Genomic DNA, 17,361 nt, shown 5'->3' with positions numbered 1-17,361 from the left:
ATGGTTCCACTTAGGTAGATGGAGTGTCTACAAAACCGAACATGATGGAATTTTCGTGGTCACAACGAATTTGATGAGACAATACGACCGTGCTGCAAATGTCTCCTATCATTCAGGTACAGTATATTTCAGGCTGAATGGGGCCTGGTCAGAATCTTCTCGGGAGCTATGTATGATTGGATCATCCTCAGGTAGGACTCACCAACTTGATGTTGTTCTCAAGCTCTATGGTATTAGTAATTCTACAAATGCTTCTAGTTTGATTACCGGTACATTAGATAGCTTGAATAATGATCTGAGTCGACCTATTTCTGTTATAATCTTTCCTTTTAAGAATTATGAATACACGCTGCTAGCTCCTGGAGGCTGTTCAAATATTGGTGATGCTAAAGGTTTATCAATTATTTCACCAACTAGAAGAAGTTTCTGTTCATCACTAGCATTTGGACGAGTGAATTTCAACTTGAAGTATGCGAATGACTGCAATTCGATGAAAAACTGTGGTCCTTTTGATGGTGCCGATCGATATGTTCCTGTCGATATGCTCTGGAGAAATCTAGATTGTTTAGAAAATGAGAAGAAATTTCGAGTAACAATAGAGTTCCATAACAGTAGCTGGTATAATGGGCTCGACTGGCATTTAAATTTCAACACCACTTTGATTGCGGAAGGATTTTGGGATGAGAAGAACAATCAGCTCTGAGTCTTTGCTTGCAAGTTGTTGGGAAATACAGGATCCTTAGCTAATACTCATGTTGGAGAGTGCTCCACAAGGCTGAGTCTGAAATTCCCCGCAATTTGGTCAATCAGAGATTCTAGTAGAGTTTCTGGGCAAATTATGAGCGCCTGTTTGCTGCTCGAGATGTTAAGTATGAGTACTCTGTAATTGACAAAGTCAAGAATCTGTGCACGAAAAAGAATCCTGATGTGAAAAATAGATATCCTAAGGGGGATTCTTCTGATATGAGTTTCGACATGTGGGTAGAGAGTAGTTCTAAGAGATCTTCGTCTTGGGGTTATGCCAATCCCTTAATGGTTGGTAATCAAATGTATCAGCGAATGCCTAAAATAGCTGTCTCAGAGTCGGTAAGTCCAAGCAGCAATAGGAATGCAGAGATTCTAGAAAACTGGAATAATAACAGCAGCCCTCTGAATATGAGCTACCAGATTAGTATCACATCTCTAAATTTCGTTAAGCCTGATAATAGACAATCTGATGGTTTGTTTTCTCTACTTAATACATCATCAAAGTCCAATGGAAAAGTAAGGATATCGACTGAAGGGATCTATGACCCGAAATCAGGAAGCCTTTGCATGGTAGGATGCAGAAAATATGACTTCAATGGTTCTATGGACTGTGAAATCCTTGTAAAGTTTCAGTTCCCTTCATTGCAGTCCAATCGAGGTTACATTCATGGAACTATTGAAAGTACGAGGAAGAAATCTGACCGTCTTTACTTCGGAAGCTTGGTAGTGCGTTCAGCAGTTTGCGACACGATCAAAGCCACGCGATCAGTTCAAAGAATGGACTTGGAGATTGTAATGGTTCTGATATCAAACACAATGGCCTGTGTTTTTGTTGTGTTGCAACTTTTCCATGTTAAGAAACATTCAGAAGCAGTTTCTGGGATTTCTCTTGTTATGCTTGTCATTCTTACATTAGCCCATATGATACCTCTGACTCTAAACCTCGAAGCGATGTTCTTGCCAAATCGTCGAAACAACGATGTGCTTCTCACCGGGGGATGGCTTGAAGTAAACGAGGTAGTTCTCAGAGCAATCACAATGGTAGCTTTCTTATTGCAGGCTCATCTTTTGCAGTTGACTTGGTCGTCTAGGACTGGTGTTGAAGGATCGGATTCCGATGACTCATTGTTCTACGAGAAGTTAACTCTCATCGCTTCATTACCATTTTATGTTATCGGCTCCTTGATGGCCTGGCTTGTGAACTGCCGGAAAAGCAGAAATGATTTGCTGATGTTTTCATCTCCGATTATGGCTTACCATCAGCAATCTCTCTGGATAGACTTGAAATCTTAAGGCGGTTTGGTATTAGACTGTTTTCTTCTTCCTCAAATTATACTGAACATCTTCAGGAACTGGAAACAGAATTCACTTTCTCGTTGGTTCTACATTGGCTACACACTTATCAGGATGCTGCCACACGTTTATGATATTTACAGGTCTAGTAGCTACAATCCTGACAGTGATGGATCATACTTTTATGCAAAACCTGGTGCAAATTTTTACTCTACTTTTTGGGATATCATTATCCTGATTATGTGTATGCTCTTTGCTGGAATCATTTACTTGCAACAGTTGTTTGGTGGTGGCTGCATCGTTCCATGAAAATTCAGACAGTTTGAAGGATTTGACAAAGTTCCTGTCGCTAGTGAAACAGTTTGCCGATAGATTTAGCGTACTACTAAGGATCACAGAATAAGTTTCTTCTTAAGAATCACAAAAAGACAATGTTTTCATTAGTACTATTATGTAGAAAAAAAAATGTCGATTTCATATATGATAATTTTTTCTTTGGTGGTATAACCCTATGGAAATGCAAACAGTAACCGAAATTTGGAAAGAAAAACAAATTCTTATTTCAACATCTGAAAGTTAATACAATTACATCAATAGCTCCGCTAAAACACAATTAAGACTGGATCAATACAGATAACAATGATGCTAAAGATACTTAATTTTTCAAATAAGATTCAGCCGAGATCTAATTATAGATGTATTTTCCAAATCCAGCGTTGTGAGAAGCTGGATTCTCTGCCAATTTCTTCAAAATCTCTCCATAATAGGGACTGCCAGCTTCCTTTGCAACCTTCAATGCAGTCTGCAATACATAATTTCCATGTTGATCTTTGGCAACCCGACCAAGAATGTTGCTCCATAAATTCTTCCAAAACATAGTCTCTTCCATGAGAATTGATGCACTTTTCGACCACATGGCTTCTGACTTTCTGCAGTGAGAGGCGTGCATAATGACCCTTTAGCCTAGAAAATATCAGTTCAGCATAGATAGGGCTATGAAGGTGGATTACATTCTGCAGAATGTAATGTCCGTAAAGATCTTGAGCAAGAAAGACAGAATGGCTGGCAATCAATTGAAGAAGCTAATCCCTTCGTGGACCTCTGTTGTTGTTAATAAACCTATTCAATGAAATACACCCGACTTCATGAATGGCGACATTGAAAAAGTTCTTGATTGCTTGTATAATAAATCGTTCGATCTATCGCCCAAGTAATCCAAACAATTCAACACTGCATATGATCCGATACGATTTTTCATCAGTGAGGGAAACTGAGAAGATAGCGTCACGATCAATGAAGACGTTAGGATTTTCGATTGAGACGCCGCTTTGATTAATTTCTTGACAGAACTTGAGCCGTAAATACTCTTAGATGTTTCGATAAAATCTTGCTGATTATATATGATATTGATCATGATAAACCTTAATAGGACGTCGTCGGCGTAATGAACCAGCTTCTCAAAGACATAATGTCCGTACTTGTCTGCCATGACATTAAAAATTACCCCAATGAGCCCTTCGAATATGCCCCGTGTATAACTAGGATTTCGCAAAGACAAGATATTTTGTAAGCGTAGCGATCCTTGTTCAATCATCGAGATAAAAGCTATGTAGTCACCCATGGAAAGATTTACGGCGGTCATCGGGAAGGTCTACGATGATACCAAAGAGGAAGGAAGATAAATGTCTCTAAATATTTGCTCATGAAACAAGACATTTATCTTCTCAAGTTAGAAACTGAAGAAGTCGCATTATTTTTGGAGTCGTCGCGGGTCAATTGCAGATTCCGAGAAGAAAATCCAATATATTGGAAGGAATGAGAAGCTGAAGAAGGAGTAGCGCTGTTCTTGTCATCGGCAAATTGCAGACTCCCAAAACAGAACCCAGGATTTATGAAGGAACGAGAAGGAGTTGAATCGTCTTTTGAAATTGGAAAATCGCCATTGATTTTCTTGACTACGCCATCAGGATTCAGTTGCAGACTGCCAAAAGAAAGACCCAGATTTTCTAAGGAATGAGGAAGCTGGGTTTTATGATTATTAGCTTGAGGAGTTGAGTTCTCCATTGTTGAAGGTCCACGGCACAAGCTTGCGCGTGGATTGACGATTAGCGAAGCGCATATAAGCCCGTGGTCATTCAAGATGGTATCAGAGCCATCGACCATTCACCAAAATGTGAGTTGGTTTATATACCAATTGAGAACTCATTATCTTTGAGCTTAAGCTTTTGGATAAAGCCTGTGGACCTTCAAGATGGTATCAAGAGCCCATTAACTAATGTCAAAAACCTTGGGCCCTTACACTGCTGCAAGTGAACCCCAACGGGTTTGTATGCGTTCCGCTAATCGTCAATCCACACCACAGCCCAAACGGAAATAGCGTGAGGGGGCGCATTAGATATATGGGTATATCCTACATCGATCATTTACCAAAATGTGAATTGGTTTATATACCAATCGAGAATCCACTATCCGTGAGCTTAAACTTTTGGATAAAGACCGTGGATCTTCAAGAGAAACAAAGATGAAACAAACCGTATACGAAAGATTACGGTTGAGAAATTATGTAGAACGGTCTTTTATAGAAGAATTTCGGATTATGAAAAAATAAAGAAGAATTTTTTATTGGGTTGGTAAATAGGAATTCCATAACTAATTATGTACAATATATCATGGCATATATGCAAAATCCTAGGTTTATAACGGTAAATATAATCGTATGATGCCAGTTTCTTCTTCATCGGAATGAAATTTAATGTCATGAACGACAAAAACCAACACTTTGTTTTTGAGAAGCTGATTAAATTCTGCGACAAAACACACACAAACACAATCCTCAGGTTTTCATCAAGTTTGATGGGAAACTGATCAAAGCGGCGTCTTAGTCAGAAATCCTAACGTCTCCATCAATCGTGATGTCGTCTTCTCAGTTTTGCACCCTGATCATGACAAATCGTATCAGATCATATGCAGTGTTGAGTTGTTTGGATTACTTGGGCGATGGATCCAACGATTTTCTATACAAAGAAGCAATCAAGAACTTCTTCCCGGTCGCGATTAATGAAGTCGGGTGTATTTCATTGAATAGGTTTATTAACAACAGCTAGCAAAAGTGGATGAGCTTCTTGAATTGATTGCCAGCCATTCTGTCTTTCTCGCTTAAGATCCTTAGGGAAATTACGTTATGCAGAATGTAGTCGACCTTCATAGCCCTATCTATGGCAAGTGGTTTGTAAAGAATGCAATTCTTAGGTAGAAGATTTGAGAGAATTTGTAATGTTACAAAGCCTATTGACTTGTATTTATACACGAAGGAAAGAAAATATCTAAAGTTGTGGAAATAAAAGATATAATTGATAAACTAGGTATGGACTTGATTTAAACTAAGCATGGTATGGTATTGATTGAGAATTATCATGGAAACCAGAATTTGGCTGACGTGAACAGCAAGCACAAACAGAGAAGCATAGTGATGATGTGCTGCTCGATTGGGCTGAAGGAAGAGATGGGGCCCATAGTAGATGAATGAAGCCCAACAAGTGCAAGAAAACTGAGATCAACTTGACTTGTCAATGGGAATGCACATAACATGACAAATGGTTCAAATTTTATTTCCTGGAGGACATTGATTGCATCAAAAGTAGTAGTATTAGTTTCATAATGACCAAGAATCTTCAACTAAGAAATGGCCAGACTAAGAACCTCATATAGATCTATAATATCTGCATCAGGAGCCAAGCCGACCATCTGATTCAGCTTTCCTAGAATTTCGATTGGTTTGCCAAACCTCTTGACATAAAGCCGACCAACATTCTGGCAAAAATGCAGGAATAAAATCCTCTATAGTTTTTTCCTGTGTTGCAATATACAATGGATCACAGAATAAGTTTACTTGCAGCAGTTGTTTGTTGGTCGCTGCATCGTTCCACTAAAATTCAGACAGTTTGAAGGATATGACAAAGTTCCTGTCGGTAATGAAGCAGATAGCCGATAGATTTAGCATATTACTAAGAATCACAGAATAAGTTTCTTCTAAAGAATCATAAAAAGTCAATGTGTTAATTAGTAGTATCATTGTAGAAGAATCAAAAAACCATGTCAATTCCATATATGATAGTAATTTATTCTTTGCCGGTATAAGTCTATTGTGATTCGGTGGAATTGTAATGAGTAAAAGAAATTTAGAAAGAAAAACAAATTCTTATTTGAACATCTGAAAGTTAAACAATTACATCAGCAGCTCTGCTAAAACAATTAACACTAGATCAATACAGATGATAACAATGAAGCAAAAGATACTTAATTTTTTAAACAAGATTCAGCCGAGATCAAATTATAAATGTATTTTCCAAATCCAGCGTTGAGAGAAGCTGGATTTTCTGCCAATTTCTTCAAAATCTCTCCATAATAGGGACTGCCAGCTTCCTTTGCAACCTTCAATGCAGTCTGAAATACATAATTTCCATGTTGATCTTTGGCAACCCGACCAAGGATGTTGCTCTTCAAAAGTTCGTCCAAAACCCAAACAATGATCCGATACGATTTGTCATCAGTGTGTAAAACTGAGAAGAGATCGTTACAACCAGAGGAGACGTTAGGATTTTCGATTGAGATGCCGCTTTGATTAATTTCTTGACAGAACTTGCGCCATACATACTCTTAGACGTTTCGATAAAAACTTGCTGATATACTTAACCAACGTAATGTCCATAATTGTTTGCCATGACTTTAAAAATTACACCGATAAGCCCTTCGAATATGGCCCGTGTATAGCTAGGACTTCGCAAAGACAATACTTTCTGTAAGCATCTCGATCCTGGCTCATCACTCATGGAAAGATTTATGGCGGTCATCGGGAAGCTCGGAATCGAAGAAGGAATGTGATTGGAATTAAATATTTGCTGACGGACAACAGGTTTATCTTCTGGGACGACTATAGAATCACAAGTCGAAATAGTAGAGTCGTCGTTGGTCAATCGAAGATTCCCAAAAGAAATTCCAAGATTTTGCATGGAATTAGGAACAAAAGAAGGAGTAGCTTTAGCGCCGTCTTTTGAAAAACTGCCATCGCCATTCTTAATCTGTCATCGGCAAATTGCAGACTCCCAAAACATAACACATATTTACGTTAGAACGAGAAGGAATTGAATCGTCCTTTGAAAAATCGCCATTGGTTTTCTTGACTACATCCCAGATTTTCAAAGGAAAGAGGAAGCTTGGTTTGGTTTGAGCAGTTGAGTTATCCATGGTTGCTAAAGAGTACAAGAAGTAGAGTACGAAAGAAGAAACAGAGAAGGAAAGATTATAAATTGTGTGGAGAACAAGAAGAGGGGATTCGAGTATTTATAGAATTGTTGGGTGCTTGAGCCGGTAAGGATTAGGAAAAAAAATAAAGAGGATTTTGAATCGGATTAGGAAATAGGAATTCTAAAACTGATTAGGATTATGCACAATATATATCATGGCATGTATGCCAAACCATAGGATTATAATGGTAAACATTAATCCGAGAGTATCTCGATTATAAATAATCTCTGAAGGCTTCATCGGAATCATATTTCATGTCATGACGGACAAATACGAAAACTTCTTTGTTTCCGAGAAAAGAACACTAACTATACAATTCTCATGATTTTAACGATGCGTCTAAGAGTATTTACGAAGCAATTTATATCAAAGAAACTCATCAAAGCGGTTTCACAATCAGAAATCTTACATCCTCGTGTTGATTGTAACGACATCTTCTGTGTTTTACGGACCTGTTAATGATGATTGATGAACACGAATTGTGATAAACTAAACTCAAAATTTAAGACGGGAGAAAAAGATGATGAGTGGAGTCGTCGAGAGTAAAAGGACTCTTTATATAAGTTGGAGAATAAGTTTAGTGGTTAAATCTAAATAATCATGACCATTGATTTGATCTTAAATCGTGCTCATCAAGATTACCTGGTAACACTTGCCGACTAAGGAAGCAAAATATACAAACACCTAAGACTAAAATAACTACTACCTCTGTCTCAAAATAGATGCAAATTTTTCAATGCAATTTGTATGTAAACATTTGCATCTATTTTGGGACGGAGGGAGTAAAAATACATTAGTCAATGTATACAAGGACTAAACAGTAAATTATGTGCAGGCAAGGGGTAGTAAAGTAAAAAAAATTACAGGTAACTTGTCCCAATTGAATGGGTTGTAGACATTTGATAAGCATAGATCATTTCAATTCCAGGATGCTCACATACTACTAAGGTCTAAATGCATACTACTATGGTCTAAATGCATGTCAGTACAAGTGGAAAATCAGGGAGAGAAAAAACATATGAGCATTTCTATGACGAACATAATCAGAAAGGAGTTCACAAGATTCAAAATTGAAAATAAAAAATCCTATAGAAGAACATATCCATGATACATCAAAACATAAAGCTCGTCGACGAATAATACTACATCGCATTACCATCAATTCTTTTTCTTATTTCCTCCGAAACTCCTCTGGTTGAAACCTCTCATGTCATTCGTGGTTTCAGCTGTGTTTTGTTTCTTCATTCCTTTCCTTCCACCAAACCCGAATTTGGAATTCTTGAATTCTCTGCTCTTTTTCCCCTTTCCCTTTCCCATCACTCTACTTCCTTTCCCTCCAGATCGATCGCCCGGAGCGACACCTTGCTTCAGCTTTTTAGACTTCCTAAATGAACCTTCATTGTCATCATCGAAAGGCAAGGGGACGTCGGCACCATCCTTTCCACCGGCGAACCCACTCTGCTGCCTTTGTTTCCTCCACTTTTTAACATTTTCAATCTCTTCCTTTTTCTGCTTAGTTCTTTGTTTATTTTTCTGTGCCTGGACCTCTTTAGCTAGTTTCTTCGACTCCCTTGCCTTCCTTCTTTCCTCAGCCTCTTCAATCTTTTTCTTCTCAGACAAAAGCCGGCCCTTCACCTTGACCATGTGAGCATCTGTCTTGACCATCTCTGCATAATAATCTGGAGGCCTCAGAAAAGGTAGGCCCATCGACTCGAGCTTCTCGAATGCCTCTCGTGTTCCTTCCAAAGCTTGTGTGTAGAAAGCAAGCTCTCTAGCCAAGTCATCGTTCACGTCAACCTCTTTTTCTTGATTGATGTCGATGGAAAGCTTGTGAATCCATCCCACGTTTTCAGGCCAGCTAATATCTTTCAGTTTCTCAAGGATCTCTTCTCTGTTGAAAATGGCAGTCTTTGATGGTTCAGATAACTTAATATCTTGTCCCTCTTCGTCTTCCTCCGATTCTGATTCCGACTCGAAATCATTGTCTTGAATAAGATCATCCATCTCATCATCTTTCATTAGATCCTCATGGTTTGACACTTGTTTACGTTTCACCATGCTATGGACCTAAAGAAACAGAAGAAAAAGCCATATCATAAGAATCAAATCAATGTTTTCGAGATATAGACCACACAAGCCACAAATAACTAGGGAAATGAAAAGATATCCATCCAAACTGTGAAACGAGTAAAATCTGGTTTCTTCTAGGTTATGAGAAATATAATAAAATGACGATTATGCATATGAGCCATAGCAGGTTACACTGACACTGATCGAAATAAAAACATCCATCCACACTGTGAAACAAGTAACACATTGCGGGAACATAAATAAGACAATAGCAATGGTAGTATCATCTACAACAATCGATTTGCATAACAAAACAACGATTCTCCACGACGAGCCATACAAGGTTAACTAACATGTACAAACCGTAAACACCTCAATTTCACCTAATTTATGTCCTCTCCACAAAATTGCTCAGAAATTTAAACAGGGTATTATTTCTTACGCTTAAGCAAACAGAAAACCAGAGAGAAGGAGGTTTGAATTTTGAACTGAGGAAAATCAAACTCCATTTTTTAGCTAATAACAAACCCGGACGATATCCTCAACGAAACGCAAAAGCATGGTTCAAAGCTCAAACCTGTAAGTACGCGGAGCAACTTCGTGCGGAAAGCAGCCGGGAGCGAGCGGAGGCGGTGAATTACGGTGGCTGCGAGCTGAGCAATCGAAAAGTGAGACTCGTTTTTTTAGGGTTTTGAAAGGGTTTAAAGAATCTACTTTTCTAATCGTGAATTTGTGATTGATTGTAAGTTGTAACGTCATACGGGCTCGTATGATTGAGCCGAATTAAATGTTGGGCTCAATTATATTCTGTTTGAGCTCAATTATATTCTGTTTGGGCTCACGTATTCTCTTTTTGTGACTCCAAAAGGCCTATTTCGCTTAGCGAACCGGAAAGTTTTAAGAGATGTGAATTGGTTTTTGAATCGAACCTGAATTCCGGTTCAATTTTCTTAGGCTCAAGACTTATAATTACCCCGATGAATCCTAAAAACCACATAAATGAAAACACAGCACCTTTAGACCACCACTGTGACTAGCTAACAAAATTAAATAAGTTAAAGCTAGATTTAATTTGATAAAATAAGTTCGAGTTCGAGTTAAAGCTAGAAATTGATTGTTTCATGAATTTTCAATACAATTCAAATGGAAAATATGATTGCACAACGGAAGAACTCAACAAGGAATTCCTTCAACATAATACACCAAGCAAATCGAACAATCTTCCTTCGTTGCTCCGACGTCATTGCTCCTATAAATTGTTGGGGGCAAAAGTTTCTCCAAAACCTGCTGTCTTAGGATTTGCCTTTCGACGACATCCAGTAGACGTTCGTCAGGAATTTCTCGCAACTCGTAATTGCTCATCCCTCTCAATCCAGTTTCAACGTCTCGTTCGCAACTATCAAGGAGACAAGGCCAACTTATACATTCGCTGATAATTTCCATGACTAGGGTAATTATGAAACAAAATGTTACGTATATGTGAGGAGATATTAAATTGTTCATAATTTGAATTTTAGTTTTTTGCAGATTGTGTTTTGATGGAGTTCTTCCATGGTTTTTATTGGGTATATTTTATAAATTAGAGTTTCTGATTTGAATTTTTGTTAAAAGTTTAAACAATTTTTACTGCTCTGCTTGTTTGAAACAGATAATTACTTGAGAGCTTAGAAGAAAACCGTTGAGGATGGTAGGAATTTGTTCAGAGTGTCCTAATTTTAGGCTTTAATATGTATAAGAAGAACTCGGGAATGGAAAGTTTGGTTTCCTATCTTAGATCATAACTTAGTTTGAATAACAAATTTGGATTAAACTGTGCCTCTAAAACAATATCAAAACTGAAATAAAAACTATCAAGTTTAATTCTTATTATATATATATACTGCGATACTTGATACTGTTTTTTATAGTTTTACTTTTATGTTTATGTCTAAGAACAAATCAAGCAATATGTATAGTATAACGTTGAGAATACTAGCTAGTAGGAACTTCTTGCAAATGTCATCATATAAGGCTTCAACTGATCTGTTTTGTTTAGATTTTGTAAACATTTTTATATAAGAATCTCCATTATAATTAGTACTCTCCCCGTATCAAAATAAAATAGATAGACTAGTTATTGATGATTAATCTAAAAAGTGAACTTTATTTTGGTAAATGATATTTTGAGTTTCACTTGCACATAAATTTTATTTTTATATGTAATCAGCAGGATTCGAACCTTCAGACTCTAAAAGTGAGGCGATCGTCTTAACCATTCGACCATATCGTCGTTAATTCTATGAGATATTGAATGATTAATATATACTTACTAATTATATCCCGCATGGAAAAGAATTATATGGTTAAACTGTTTATATACACTTATATTATACCATATAATTGCCGAGCCTAAGTAGTGAGGGTTTGTGATCAAACGGGGCATTAAACTGGTTTGATTGTGACCATCTTCCATAGATGGTTAGCTAAAATGAAATTTGAACATTAAGCTGCTTCATTGCAGCCATTCAGCCGATCCCACATACAACCAGTTTTGATGGATTAAACAGGGGCCTTTATATAGTTTCAAAGGTGCTAGTTTGATTTTTTGCCGTTAGGATGTGCTCAACAATGTAGTTTTCTTTACTTTTTTGTTCTGGAGATGGTATTCATTTCCTTTTTTCTTTTAATTTAATTTTCTCACTGCTAACATGAAAAACTAAAAGAGAATTAACAGGCGAAAACTAAAGAGAAGTGAAAGAAAAGTTTTGTATTTACATAACAAAATTTTCTTTAATTCAAAGACGTACATATTGCATTTACAACAACTCATACATCTTCAATGTTTCGAAATCCTTTGGGTGGTCAAGCCATTTGATGATCCATATTTTTAACAGTTGCATATGGCGATATTCCCCTGCGATTCCGGATAACGACAATTTGGCCTAATGTCACAATTCAGCTCTTGTACCTGACTCCTCCTAATCCACATCACACCTATTCCGACAAATCGGACAAGTGAGATTATTTTCCAACCATGAACAAATACAACCTGAATGAAAAATATGGTTACATTTGGGAAAAAGTCTACAAGATGCTCCATCCTGGAAATCTTCCAGGCAAATTGCACATTCATTATTAGAATCTGTTTCGTGCTCAACCTTTTTGTACTCGACATAAGGAAGAATCTCCTCTAACGCTCGGAGTCTTTGTTCTCGTCTATCCTCCATCAATTCCTGCAAGCTATTTTCCATTATTTCCATTATCCATGGATGTTCCGACAAATAATTCAAATCGGAAACGATAAAAGCTGCAGTAGCCTCTATTTCTTCCGATTCTAGATCATCGCCTTCTTGCGCTTGTAGGTGGATGCGGGCCATGCATCTATCCACTGTAGCGTCGACTAGCGCTAGGAAAACCAGAACGATTAGGCATACAAGAATCAGAGTTTCCGAGTTCTGTTGGCTAGAAGATTCGTCTGGAGCGTAATTAGGAATTTGAGGTGGAGAAGGAGAAAGCAAAGGTCTAGGAAATTTGATTGATTCTTGTGTGCCTGTGGGAAAAGCCATGGTTGATTGGAACACGAAACAAAAATTCTTATCAACCACGGCTTTCCTCCCTCAGGAATATTTTGATCAACCACTTTTTTTGCCCAGCTGCCTTACGACAATATTGAATATCTTGCTAGGTATATATATATATAAAAGAAACTAATTCAAACGTTGATATTAACTGCAAATAAAGCTTTTTCTAACTAATTAGGATGTTTTATTAGTTAAACAAACTAAGTTAATTAAATTCCTGACACTAACTGAAAACATAGATAGTTTAGGAATCAGGTACATGATAATTAACTGATGATTCACGTAGGAAATATTATGTCGGAGGATTATCGTCGTCATATATCAAACGAAAACCGGAAATAGAAAAAAATGATGTTTTTAGTTTTATGTTTGGAATCAAACCGTTGAGGTGAGCTATATAATAATAGTGCAAAGGAAATTGTGATGTCTAGCTAGTCTCCCCTCCATAAATAATTTGTTTAGGGTATAACTAAATGATATGGACGAATTGACAACCACAACATGATTAAGACATCTGCCTTCCACTTTTAGGTTGAAAATTCGAAAAAAAATATAAAGAGAAATTAAGGATTCAAATTTTCGAGAGAGCCAATAAATAACGATAAATCTAGAATTCAAATGATATGATGACCTAAAAATATGTATAGTATAAAATTAAATAGAATAAATTTAATTGTATAGAAATAGAATACAGTTAAAAAAAAAAAAACTGTATTCATTTTGAAGAATAAAATGAATGATTTTAAATTTTTGGTCGCAGCAAGAACTTTTCCATTTTTATATATAAAATCGGAATGTATATGTATAGCATAAAAAATCCTAGCAATAATAGCTAATCTGCATCAAGTAACTTAAAAAATATACAGTAATAATTTATACTATAATTGTTTCTTCCTTGTTTCTTTATAGAGAGCTGAACCTTATATATTACTAGAGGAAGATTCATCCGCTACAACAACATTAAACAGACGATAAATCATCTCCCCATTCTCTTCTTCAACGAGCGAGAAATTTTGCGAGCAATTATCAAGAACAAACTTAATAGAAACAAATATTACGAAAATTGGTCATGCTATGGTCTAATAGTTGAACATTTACTCATTCGAAAAGTTGTGGTTCGATTTTTAGGACGGACATTGATAATTTATGATTAAATTGTATGAGGATTATAAAAAAATATTACGAAAATTCGAAACCATCTGGGCTTTTACTCCAATGACAAACGAGAAATATTTGTTTGATATCTTCAAGTCATTGCATATGAAAAAAAAAAAAAAAAAATCAAATTAATTAAAGAATTGTTTTCGGTATGTACAACATTTCACTTATTAAGTTTTCTATATACAACAATTAATCACAATCAAGTTCTATATTTTTCTGAGCCCCCGTTCCAGAATAATTTTATTTCCCCATGATGAATCTTCTCAATTAGAAGATGCAACTCCCTTTTTTACTTGAATTACTTATATTCCGAGAACTGAAAAGCTATAATATTAGCTGAAACATTCTTAAGTGGTTCGGATGCCTCTCAACTTTGGCGAGTTCGGAGATGAATTTTACCGTCGATTCGATGAAATTTAACGACAAAGGTCGTCATAGATCAACACAACTTCTACAAAGTGGACAAGTCAGGTGAGTCTTCAGCCATTGATCAATACAATGCAAATGGAATATATGCTTGCATTCAGGAAAAATCCTACACGATTCATCATCCTGAAAATCCGCCAAGCAAATCACACAGGCACAATACGATTCGGATTCGTATTCGCAATATTCTTGCCTCGTATAGCTAACATGTGGTAGCATTTTATCCAAAGCCTGTTGTCTCATCTTTCTCCTTTCCTCTATAGCAACCATTACTCTATCCAATATCTCGATCACCCACGAACTATCCTCTTCTTCGGAATTTGAGGCTGCGGCCTGGTTGAAGGACCTTAACTCGATCTCATCGTTATTATTATTGTTGTTATTATGATTGCTGCCGCCACCGGTGATAATTCTAACATCGAGAAACCATGAACAAAACGCTCCGGCCACTGCATAGGCTAGAGAGAAGAGCATTGTGAGAAGTATGCAAAATAAAATGGAATTCGGAAGATAAAGATTAATCGTAAATTGCGCGATCGGAGAAGGACGAAGAAGAGGATGGGGAAAGATGTTGTTGTTCATGTTCAATTCTTCCATGGAAATATAATTCCTTGAAATGCAAAAGATGATCTTGATTGGATTAGTGATTAGCATGTTCATCGATAATGGAGATTATTAATAGGAGGAACATATTGGATTTAAGAAAAGTGATCAAGTTTATCTTGTTATTAAGTAGCTTTTTAGCTTCATCTACTTCTCTCCCATTGTACTGGTTTAGTTTTGGGAGAGGATTGATTGACATCAGTTTATGGTTAATTAGTTTTGTAATTGATTTAGGGTTAAACTAGCTAGAACAATTTTTTATTTTTTTTAATAAAATAAAATTGACAAGTTGGCATTATCTTTTGATTAATGTTGTCCTTAGATTTGAGCTTGAAAAAATAACAGCTACAAAAACTTTATCTCTAAATAAATCGACGCCGGAAAAATATAAAATCTGTGTACGGTGGCTCATAATTGAATATTTTACCACTTAGTTTATGTCTAAACCACCGGTGATTTCGTATGACTTTAATTCAATATGTGTGAATAATTTTTTAATTTGATTTGAGAAAATATTTATTTTTAATTTAGTAGTACAAAACACATGATTAACTTACATAATTTTGCAAATCGTACCCTCAACGTTTCATAATCAATTTTATCTTCCTAGATTATTTTTATAGTTTATATCCCTCCGCATGATATTAACATTTTTTTATCTGAAATTGTATTTTTTTAACAAGTTGTTATCTCACGAAAAATCGATAACAAAATTATTCCTATTTGTTAGGATTGTAAACAAAATTATTTTTTTGGTCAAAAAATGAACATGTGGCAGCCATGTCACTGCCAAATAAGAACCACCTCATCCAATAGTCACCAGAATGTGGATATTTTTTATGAAGGTTGAGGATGCTGACGTGTCATTTTTGTTTAGTTTATGTCTAGACCACCGGTGACTTCGTATGACTTTAATTCAATATGTGTGAATAATTTTTTAATTTGATTTGAGAAAATATTTATTTTTAATTTAGTAGTACAAAACACATGATTAACATACATAATTTTGCAAATTGTACCCTCAACGTTTCATAATCAATTTTATCTTCATAGATTATTTTTATAGTTTATATCCCTCCGCATGATATTAACATTTTTTCTATATGAAATTGTATTTTTTTAACAAGTTGTTATCTCGCGAAAAATCGATAACAAAATTATTCCTATTTGTTAGGATTACAAACAAAATTATTTTTTTGGTCAAAAAATGAACATGTGGCAGCCATATCATTGCCAAATAAGAACCACCTCATCCGATAGTCACCAGAATCTGGATATTTTTTATGAAGGTTGAGGATGCTGACGTGTCATTTTTGCTTAGTCATCGGATGAGGTGGTTCTTATATTTGACAATGACATGACTGTTACATGTGTATCTTTTGACGAAAAGAATGATTTTAATAAAATAAAATTGACAAGTTGGCATTATCTTTTGATTAATGTTGTCCTTAGATTTGAGCTTGAAAAAATAACAGCTACAAAAACTTTATCTCTAAATAAATCGACGCCGGAAAAATATAAAATCTGTGTACGGTGGCTCATAATTGAATATTTTACCACTTAGTTTATGTCTAAACCACCGGTGACTTCGTATGACTTTAATTCAATATGTGTGAATAATTTTTTAATTTGATTTGAGAAAATATTTATTTTTAATTTAGTAGTACAAAACACATGATTAACATACATAATTTTGCAAATCGTACCCTCAACGTTTCATAATCAATTTTATCTTCATAGATTATTTTTATAGTTTATATCCCTCCGCATGATATTAACATTTTTTTATCTGAAATTGTATTTTTTTAACAAGTTGTTATCTCGCGAAAAATCGATAACAAAATTATTCCTATTTGTTAGGATTGTAAATAAAATTATTTTTTTTGTCAAAAAATGAACATGTGGCAGCCATGTCATTGCCAAATAAGAACCACCTCATCCGATAGTCACCAGAATCTGAATATTTTTTATGAAGGTTGAGGATGCTGACGTGTCACTTTTGTTTAATTTATGTCTAGACCACCGGTGACTTCGTATGACTTTAATTCAATATGTGTGAATAATTTTTTAATTTGATTTGAGAAAATATTTATTTTTAATTTAGTAGTACAAAACACATGATTAACATACATAATTTTGCAAATTGTACCCTCAACGTTTCATAATCAATTTTATCTTCATAGATTATTTTTATAGT

At 35.6% G+C, this 17,361-nt stretch overlaps 1 protein-coding gene across 1 annotated transcript; it reads right to left on the bottom strand.

The window, feature by feature from the left end:
• Window positions 1–8,502: 8,502 nt before the first annotated feature.
• On the bottom strand, window positions 8,503–12,959 carry LOC139881318 (probable rRNA-processing protein EBP2 homolog). The gene is made up of 3 exons (XM_071865814.1): window positions 12,552–12,959; window positions 12,362–12,442; window positions 8,503–9,411 (listed from the first exon to the last, which is right to left on the bottom strand). Exons 1-3 carry the CDS (start codon window positions 12,957–12,959, stop codon window positions 8,503–8,505), a joined length of 1,398 nt encoding a protein of 465 aa, XP_071721915.1.
• Between the last annotated feature and the right edge of the window lie 4,402 nt (window positions 12,960–17,361).

Source organism: Rutidosis leptorrhynchoides, unplaced genomic scaffold (genome assembly GCF_046630445.1).
Source record: "Rutidosis leptorrhynchoides isolate AG116_Rl617_1_P2 unplaced genomic scaffold, CSIRO_AGI_Rlap_v1 contig141, whole genome shotgun sequence".
Taxonomy (NCBI): domain Eukaryota; kingdom Viridiplantae; phylum Streptophyta; class Magnoliopsida; order Asterales; family Asteraceae; genus Rutidosis; species Rutidosis leptorrhynchoides.
This window is presented reverse-complemented; position numbering and strand designations above follow the sequence as displayed.